This window comes from Chrysochloris asiatica, unplaced genomic scaffold (genome assembly GCF_000296735.1).
Source record: "Chrysochloris asiatica unplaced genomic scaffold, ChrAsi1.0 scaffold00439, whole genome shotgun sequence".
NCBI lineage: Eukaryota > Metazoa > Chordata > Mammalia > Afrosoricida > Chrysochloridae > Chrysochloris > Chrysochloris asiatica.
The window spans coordinates 368115-377526 of NW_006408957.1; the positions used below are offsets into that span (position 1 = coordinate 368115).

General features: G+C 58.4%; 1 protein-coding gene across 1 annotated transcript in view; it reads right to left on the reverse strand.

The window, feature by feature from the left end:
• Positions 1-737: 737 nt before the first annotated feature.
• TSPAN4 (tetraspanin 4) overlaps positions 738-9412 on the reverse strand; it is a 10586-nt gene continuing 1911 nt past the window's right edge. Inside the window, exons 2-7 of the mRNA XM_006876974.1 lie at positions 2953-3144; positions 2384-2458; positions 1598-1699; positions 1242-1373; positions 1072-1155; positions 738-830 (exon numbers count right to left, since the gene is read on the reverse strand). Of these exons, the coding sequence (XP_006877036.1) occupies positions 762-830; positions 1072-1155; positions 1242-1373; positions 1598-1699; positions 2384-2458; positions 2953-3144 (654 nt within the window). The 3' untranslated portion in view covers positions 738-761. The remainder of the gene's footprint in view (positions 831-1071; positions 1156-1241; positions 1374-1597; positions 1700-2383; positions 2459-2952; positions 3145-9412) is intronic.

Genomic DNA, 9412 nt, shown 5'->3' on the forward strand with positions numbered 1-9412 from the left:
CCGCATTAATGAACAGTCTCCAGGGGTGTCGGCCTTGGGCAGATTGGGCGCTGCCAGGTGGGGGAGGATGGAGCTAAACTCCCAAGATCAGGGCCCCCAGTAAGAGGGCTGGGGCCAGCTACTGAAGGACATCCAGACGGGCTAGGGCTGTTGGCGGCTCTGCCCTCAGACCAGGCCTTCCTCTGTGGACACCAAGGCTGCTTGGGGTACATGTCCACACAACACCAGGTGGGGGTCCTCCAGCCGCCTCCCCTGAAGCACCACCATGGCACCGAGGGTCTCTCTGGGGCCCCGCCTGGTCCAGAGGCTCCTGTGCAGGTCGGTTGGGGTGGGGAGCAGGGGCTGGGCAGGCAATGACAAACTCTGGGCAGCTGCTCCAACTTTATTAGATACAGCATGGCTGCCTGTGTGAAATGTGGAGCACCAGGCCTGCTTGACACGTGTCACAGGAGGCCTGGGTGTCAGCTCAGGTGTGCCCCCCCCAATGCTCCCAGAGGGGGTACAGGGTGAATAAAAACACTGCTTTGGAGATACATGAGTATAAAAAGCGCCGTAGCCTTCCCCCTCCCTGACCTGTGTCCCCTGCTCCCCTACCCACTTGACCCCTCACAGGCCACTGTCCTCTTCAGTCCTAGAGGCAGGTTCAGGCCTTCCTCAGGGCTGTGGGCTGGGGTCCTGGGCACCCAGCCTGCCACAGGGCAGACCTGTTGGGGAGGGCACAGATGGTGGAGATGTCCTTTGGCAGAGTGGCGGGGGCGGGGCTACGCACAGTAGGTGTCGGCCTTCACCACCTGGCAGTACATGGTCATGGCGAAGGTCAGGCCCAGGATCTGTGTGCAGGAGGGAAGACAATGGCCTGGGCCCAGACTCCCAGCATGCACCAGGAAGGTCTATGACCACCTGCCGACCCACCTGGGCGCCAAGGAGAGGAGGCCCGTCTGCAGCCTCTTTCTAAAAGTGGCCATGGGATTCTCACACAGGAGATGTCAAAGGTTTTGCTCCCCACAGCCCTGACTGGCTCCAGGGGTGCCCATGTCAGAACCACACACCCTGCCCTCTCTGCATACGTACCTGCACCAGAGCTGTGCACAGCCCGAAGATCCCCACAGCCAACAGGTTCTGCTGCAGCCATAGCTTCACCGTGTCATAGCAGGGCTGCATGAGGGGGAGCCCACAGGGTGAGAAGGCTCACCTTATGTCACAGACACTGTCACCCTAACCCTAGCCCCCCCAGGTCTTACCGCCTTCCACCAGGTGCCTGGTGCATGCAGGCCGCAGCTATCACTGAATTCCAGGCAGCAAGAGTCAGGCACTCGTGTGGCATTGTAGACCTCAAACCAGTCCGTGTAGTTGGAGACGCCACAGCAACGGAACTGGGGGCAGGGCAGTACTGGTCACCCCAGAGTCCCCAGGGTGGGATCCCCCCTGCCTGCCTAGCTGGAGGCAAACTTCATGGTCCAAGCACCGGCTCAAACCCAGAGCCTGCTGCATGTTTCTGAAAGACGGGAGTTACTACACCCTCAGAGGGGCCCACCTACCAGACTGCACTCACACACCCATCTTTACACCTGACTGGGACGGAGACATGCCCACTCACATCGGTCTGGATGATGCTCCAGGCGTTGGTGAGGCCCACGTTGCCTTGTGTACCATATAGGTGCAGCCCCTTCTTCAGGTCCCGCTGGGCATACCTGTCAATCTGGGAGCAGAGCGGGGCGCGTGACCTTCACGTGGGAAGCACCAGGTTCAGGTCCACGGGCACTCTGCCCACTGTGAAACACTCAGACATTCCATGGTGGGTGTGGAGGTGAGCGCCTACAGCCGTCTCGTTAGTCACATAACTGTGTTCTACGAAGCCACTGCTAACATACAGCTAGCTAGCTGTCCACCGCGGAGATACAGGGCTAAGCGTCTGGTCTCAAGGTTTCCATCCACCAGCCTACAGATCATCTTGTTGGATGTGTCTTCTGGTTACAGACTGCCACAGTTCATGAACACTCCCTGTTTCTGCAAAGGTACATCGCAGCCTTCCTGCACTTAGGCACAATATATAGCCTCCAGCTTAGCACTGCTCTTGACGCCATTTCAAACAGCAAAATCACAGCCAAAACACAAGGCACCCATCACAGGAGAGTCATCGCCGTGTTCTGAACGTCAGGTGACCACTGGATACAAAGTGTCCGCCTCCCTGCACTGCTCAGTAAAAGACTTCGGTGAAAGTGCCTAATGGCTTGATTTCAGATGACCAAGGTCATGTGAGTAGGAGAACTCGCAGTCAGGACCTGTGAGTGGTGACGATGAGCTGTGTGTGTGAGTATGTGTACACGTGTGTGCGTATGTCCCAGGCCCATGGGACACGGGAGGAGCTGTGTGTACCACTCACCTTGTCAGTGTAGACGAAGAAGAGGATGACAATGATGGTCTCCAGCAAGAACACGAACAGTAGCATCACGAAGAACTGGGTGGGGCGGGTGGGGGGGTGTCAGTACCTGTGTGCTCAGATGACCCCACCCACTAGAGGTCAGACAAGGACAGGGGCCACACAAACAGTGGCCCCCCCAAGGCTGCCCCACCCACTGATGGGAATTCAGATGGGAAACACGCTGGCAGGGGAGTGAAGCAAAATGGTCAAGAGGTCAGCTCAGCCAGGCTGGGGAGGCACCCAGGTAAGGTTCCCAGCAGGGCTCAGGGCCCCGTGTGGACATTACAGGTCTGTCGGAGGTGGACGTCCCCAGGAGTGGACTGACACATCTCTATCTAAGTCTGTCTCCATGACCCATGGCTGGGTCCCACACTCAGGGTGGAGGACTGGGAGGTGAGGACAAGGCGGGAGGTGGGGGTGTCAAGGGCCCATCCCAGAGAAGGCAAAACCCAGTAAGGCCACATGTGTGTCCTGCCGCACCCCTCTCTGAGCAGTTCTCTGGGGGCCCCTCCGTGTCCCTCCTTACTTACAGCCAGCAGCAGACATTTGTGCTCCTTGATGGCCCCAATGCAGCCCACAAAGCCGATGGCCATGACCAGTGAGCCCGTCACCATCAGCAGGTTGGCGGCCGACAGGGACGGGAAAGAGGAGGACAGGGTGGCAAAGTTCCCCTGCGTGGCGGCCAGCCAGATGCCAACACCGAGGACACCGCAGCCCCCCAGCTGCACCGCCGGGTGAGAGAGAAGGTGAGTCACTGAGTGGACCCCGACACCCACCCCTGAGCCGGAGCCCCGAGACTCCCCACGCGGGTGAGGCTTCACCTCTGTGGGCTCCCAGTCTCCCTTGACATCTGGGGTGGTTTTCCCACCTACCCACCCTGTAGGATTCCAAGTCTGCCCACTCAGGGCACCTGCTGTCCAGACCCCAAGTGGACCCACGCTGTCCTGCCAGGCGGTGGTGGTGTTAAGTGCCACTGAATCAGTTCTGACCAACAGCGACCCTGTACAAGGTTTCCGAGGAGCGGCTGGTGAGCTAGAACTGCTGACCTTGCAGTCCAGTGCATTAACCCACAGCGCCACACCAGGACTCTGTCCTGCCAAGTAGCCCCCACCATTCGTCTCCCTCTGAGCCCTCTCTCACCCCATGATCCTTGCCCCTCATGCCTTAGACCCAGGCCCCTCTCCCCCCACCACACACACACACACACTCACGCTGGACCTCTTCACCCACCCCAGTGCAGACAGAGAGTGCAAATGGGTCAATGCCACCCCCAGCCTCTCTCCACACCTGCTGTGGAGACCCCCATCAAGCACCACAACTGGACTGTTAAGCCTGCTGTCCCCTTTAATCAGGAGGTAGTCCCGGAACCCAAACAGCACAACCCTGTCCCCAAAGCCACCTTACACAGGAAGTCCAAACCCAGAACATCTCTCATAATCCACTGAGTTTAAGAAACTGGCACCCTAACCCTCACCTCTGATGCCAGGCTCTCGCTGAATTTCCTAATTGTTCCTAATGATAAAAATCAACTCTCAAAAAAACGGAGGATAAAGCTCTGGAGATACAGGCTGAGACCCCAGGGGCTAGGGGGAGTCATACCCTCCCCCCCCATGGTCATGCCAGCCTCCACCAAGGGCTCTCACAATCCACCTTCAAGACAAGGAACAGAGGGAGAGTCATTCTCAGTATGACCACCCCCCCAGGCCTAACCCAGGAAAATCCCCAGCCTGGCATGGAGAAAATGCCCCTCCCCACAGCACGGCAGGTCCAGAGCACTGGGCCCCACACCCCAGGCGGAGAGAAGGGGGGAGGGGAGGGGGGATGTCGCCCATCCCACATGGAGAGTGGAGGGTCTTCGTGCCCCGGGTCCAGGGGACCACAGTTCCAGACTAGGCAGAGGAAATGCTGAACCCTGGGTACTGGCCATGAGCCCAGTGGGAATCCAAGGGAGGTACAAGATGGCCAGGTGCAGAGGACCCCAAGGAAGGAGGGTCAGCGCTGTGTGCAGGCACCCAGGTCTGGGGTCCTCACCACAGGGTGGGCCAGAGACAGTTTCAGACAGGTAGCTGGGACCACATAAGGGGAGAAGTCCCTTCTGGGTGGAGGTGGCAGGGAAGCAAAGGGGGCGCTGTCCACAGTGCTGAACGTCAGGCCGACACGGCAGGAGTGAGGTCCACCTGGGTCACACCCATCTCAAGGGATGCTGCCACTGCGTCATGGAGCCCTCATCAGCACAAGGGAGGCCACAGAGGTACTGGCTGCTCATGTCACCCGGAGGCACACCAGTGATAGCAGGAGAAGAGCCTCAGAGGCCATCGCTGACAGAGACCCACTGCCGGTGCACGGTGCCTCCCCCACAGAGGAGCCTGGAGGGGCCACGAGGGATGATCCCAGAGCAGGACAACTCACCCACAGCCAGGGAAATGAGAGACCCAGGCCACAGGGGGGCAGGGTGACAGTGCATGGGGGGAGGGGCTGGCGCTGCCTCCCAAGGACACAGACACCTCTGTCAATGGAAAGGGAGCAGTGTCTGTTCCCCTCCCCATGGGGCGCTGCTGAAGGGCGCAGGAAGGACAGGATGCAGAGCGGCCTGGAGCTGCAGGAGAGGAGGACAGTGTCTGTCCATCCAGGGAGCTGGGAAGGGAGGGACCGCATAACTCACTGCCCCCACTCATGGTTCCTATGGCAAGATGCCCACACACGTCACCACACACACATAATGTCACACCATCACACATCCTGACAGACGAGCCATGTCACACCCCCATGTCATACATGCCCACAGACATTGTCACCACACACACACACCACACACACATGTCACACCATCACACACCCTGACAGACTCACCCCATATCACACACACCCACACACAGTGTCACCATACGCACAGTCACACCATCACACATCCTGACAGCTCACCCAGTGACACAGATGCCCACACATCACACACACACCACACACATGTCACACATATCACACATGCTGACAGATGGCTCACCCTGTATCACAGATGCCCACAGACATTGTCACCACACACATCACACACACATAATGTCACATGTATCACACTTCCTGACAGACGAGCCATGTCACACCATGTCTCACACACCCACACACATTGTCACCACACACACGTCACACACATCACACATCCTGACAGATGCCTCACCCCATGTCTTACACACACACACACACTGTCACCACATCACACTTCCTGACAGACGCCTCACACCTGTGTCACAGACGCCCACACACATCACCAGTGTCACATCATAATGAGACTCACATCACTGGTGTCCCCACACATTGTCACACATGTCCACTCAATTACTGGTGTCCCCACACAAACTTTCCACAGACATCCCTGGTCACAGACACACACATCACCAGTGTTATGACAGTTACATGGTCACAGACACCCACTCACGTCACTGGTACTCCCACACATACATGTGGTCACATGTCAGTACACACACAAAATCCAATACTCTACCTCTTCCCAGAGGCACCTCTCAAGTCCACCACCCATTCAAAAACAGGGCCCAGACCCATCACCAGTAACTCCTGCTGACCCGCCAACACGTGAGCGCTGACCCAGAACAGCCTGTGGCTAATGAAATTCTCTGTAATTTTGAAAATGGTTCTGCATGTGCAGCTTCTAAAACATTTTGGCAGGAAAATTACAGCCTCAAAGTGCGGGGAACAATGGACCCCATTAGACGCCCAGACAGAACCTCCAACGTCGGGTCAGACAGCCAAGGTCCTCCAGGACAACGGCAACTGGGGAGGAGCGGGGGACCCATCCCAGAGGGTGGGAGCCTCAGGGATGCAGCCCGGACCCCCACGCAGCACCGAGCTGGGGCCCCTTCTCTGGCCGCGGCCTTTTCTGTCCACGTTTTGGAGTGGTATCTGCATGAGCAGGCAGGCCCCGGGGTGACTGGTGTCCATCAAATATGCTCCAGGCCTTCAGCCTGCTGCCCTCTGGCTACAGGACCTACAAGCAGATGGACAGGCAGCTGGCCCACACCCTGGGAATGGGTCCTGCTGTACCCAACCAGCCCCTGGCCAGCCAAGGGCAGAAGCGAGTCTGCCCGAGCCAGACGGTCAGGGCGGAAGGACACAGGGCCAGGCACGGTGGGTGGCATGAATGTTAACGCACCAACAACAGCCGACTCCGGGCACACAGCACTGCCTTGGTGGGAGTGAGGTGTACCAGGAGGGCCGGCTTCAGGACAGCCGATGTTCTTCTGGGATGCCGGTGACAAGGGTGCCTGGGTTTCTCAAGCCAGTGCACACTGTCCACTAAAGTTGCACATCCAGGCCACCGCACTGCCCCTCACCCCCTGTCCTCAGCTCACCTACCCGACACTGGTGTCCCCAGGGGCTCCAAGACACAGAAGAAGACTGCCCTCCCTGAGAAGGGGATGGGAGTAGCTCTCTCAGCAGTTCTTGGGGTCTGCATGTCTAGCCCTCTTGGGAGCACCAGGATTCGAACTCTGAAGGGTGAGTATGAGTTTGCTGGAGAAGCATCCAAGGGAGACCGTGACCAGGGCTGGGCCCATCAGGACTCCTTGGGTAACCCAATAAGGGATGTGAACGTGTCCTTATTTGGAAATAGGGTTTCTCTGTGTAATGGGAGGGCCCTAATCCTAACTGGGAGTCCTAGGGAGGAGCTGTACGGTAGAGCACTGGTCGGTTTAAACCACAAGGTCGGTGGTTCAGACTCACTGGCCACTCCTTGGAAACCCTATACAGGGTCGCTATGAGTCAGCTGATAACCCTTAACAAGAAGCAGCCCAGCTGAAAGCAGTCCTTGCAAGAGAGGAAACACCTGGAGCTACGGGCACCTCAAGCTGGTGCGGAGCGGGATGTGCTGCTGACCACACACTGAATCTGGACCTCTACCAAGAGAATTCACGTCTGGGAAAAGCCACGTACTTGGTTCTGGCAGCTCTGTCCTAGGAGACACCCCAGAAGGGACACCGGCACCCATCCAGTCCGAGGATCTACCTGTGGAATCTGAGCCCCCACTCAGCTGGAAGCTGACTCCCCATTCCATTCTCCCACACACCCCCACCTGCCACTACCCCGAGCCTGCCCACCAGCCAATTATCACAGGAGACTCGACCATGGGAAGCCAAGTGGGAGGTCTGGGGAGGCCCCCACACGGCCCAGCACCCTATGTGCAAGAGGAGCCTGTGGGCAGTCCCGTCCTGTGGTGCCCCCCAGCTCTGTGGAGCCTTTGCCATCATCCCTGGAGCCCCCTCATCAGCCTGGACAGTGCTCAGCAGCTGACAAGTCGAGCATCGTCAGCGGCTCATTAGAGAGGAAAATCCAGACTGGAGACTTGCGATCGATCAGCCACATTGTCAAGCCTCTGGAATCGGAGAGTGGAGCCCCCACATCCAAGGACGTTCGGGCAGCCCTACCTTCTCACTGGACCACCACTCCACTGCCCCCATGCCCACCTCCCAGTGACCTTCATCCATTACCAGCACTAACTCTGGGGTCTGCAGGCTTAGTTAGGGCTCCCCTGTATGGCCCCTACATGGTACAGATGGGAAAACTAAAGGCCCAAGAGGGCAGGCATTATCCTGAGCCCCTGGAAGCTGTGAAGGAGCTCAGCCCAGCCCCCATCACCAGTCTTCTCCTGCCTCAGCCTCACCCGCCCCCCAGCCCCTCTCCTGGGGGACCTGGAGCAGCCAGGCGGGGGTGGGGTGGGGGGGAGACGGGCCTTCTTCCTCTCATCTATCCCTGGGGCCTCAGCAACAATCAGAGAAGAGCTTTGCTGGCAGAAGCTGTGCAGAGGTGGAGACCAGAGGCCTGGGTCCTGGGGGGCTACATAGCCTGGGCGCCCCTCATCCTCTCCCAGCCCAGCCTCATGCATGACCACAGCTGAAGCTTCCCTGGTCTGCCCCCTGTGTGTGAATGAGTGTGCTGATTCATGTGTGTTTGCTCTGTGTGTGTGCCCTCCGCTGCCTCATGCACACAGACAGACATGAGCCCAGCAACCCACTCTGTACATGGGTGGCAACGATGTCACACAGACCCAGCCCTGTGGAGTGGAGCCCAGCCCAGGTCAGTCTGAGGACACACAGTGAAACTTTGTGTTGGGGACCTGCTGTGGGGCAGCCCCCCACCCAAGGAAATCCAATGAAACTGGGATCCTAAATAAGTCAGCTGTGGTACTGCAGGACAAAGTACTGGATTGCAAGGTCAGCGGTTCAAACTCACCAGCCGCTCCTCAGTAACTCTACACAGGGTCACTATTAGTCAGAACGGCCTCAATGGCACTGAACAGTTAACTTTCAGGATCAGCCCTTCTCTGCCCCCAGCCCACCTCCCCAGTAGGACCCCAACCCTCCCTCAGGCACAAAGCTCTCAGGAAACATCTGCGAGGGGCTTGTGGGGGGTGGTCTGCCCTTGGTGGACGAGAGCCTTGGAGCTGATCTTGAGGGAGATGTTGGCAGGCGCTGTGTTAGGGAAGGGTGAGAAGTCAGAGACCAGTAGGACTCATATATATATATAGCCCCTTCACGGGGGGGGGGGGGGGGGGTCCTGAGACCCAGACCCACGGGCACTCCCCCCGGGGCCTCAGCCCTGACCCTCGGCTCCAGGTGGGGCACACAACTCCTCCTATACACCTCTAGGCAGGGAAAAGGCTCAGGGGAGGGGTGGCCACCAAAAGAAAGGGGTACATCCACCTCTCCCACTCTCCCCAGCCCTGTGCAGCCAAGACCCCCATGGTAAGTCCCTTACCTGCACCCCAGCCCCAGCCCTTAGTGTTAGACCGCCCAACCCCTCCTTTCGGTCTCAGGCACTAGGCTGAGATCAGCCAGCAAGGGGCTCCAGGTGACTTGGCTGGAGGTGTGATTGGTAATAAATTCCCCTCTTGATCTTATTCAGGGTTGAGGACACCTCACTGAGGGGCTCAGTAGTGCATAGCCCCCTGATCTCCAGCTTGGGTTCACAGGGTAACGGGGGGGG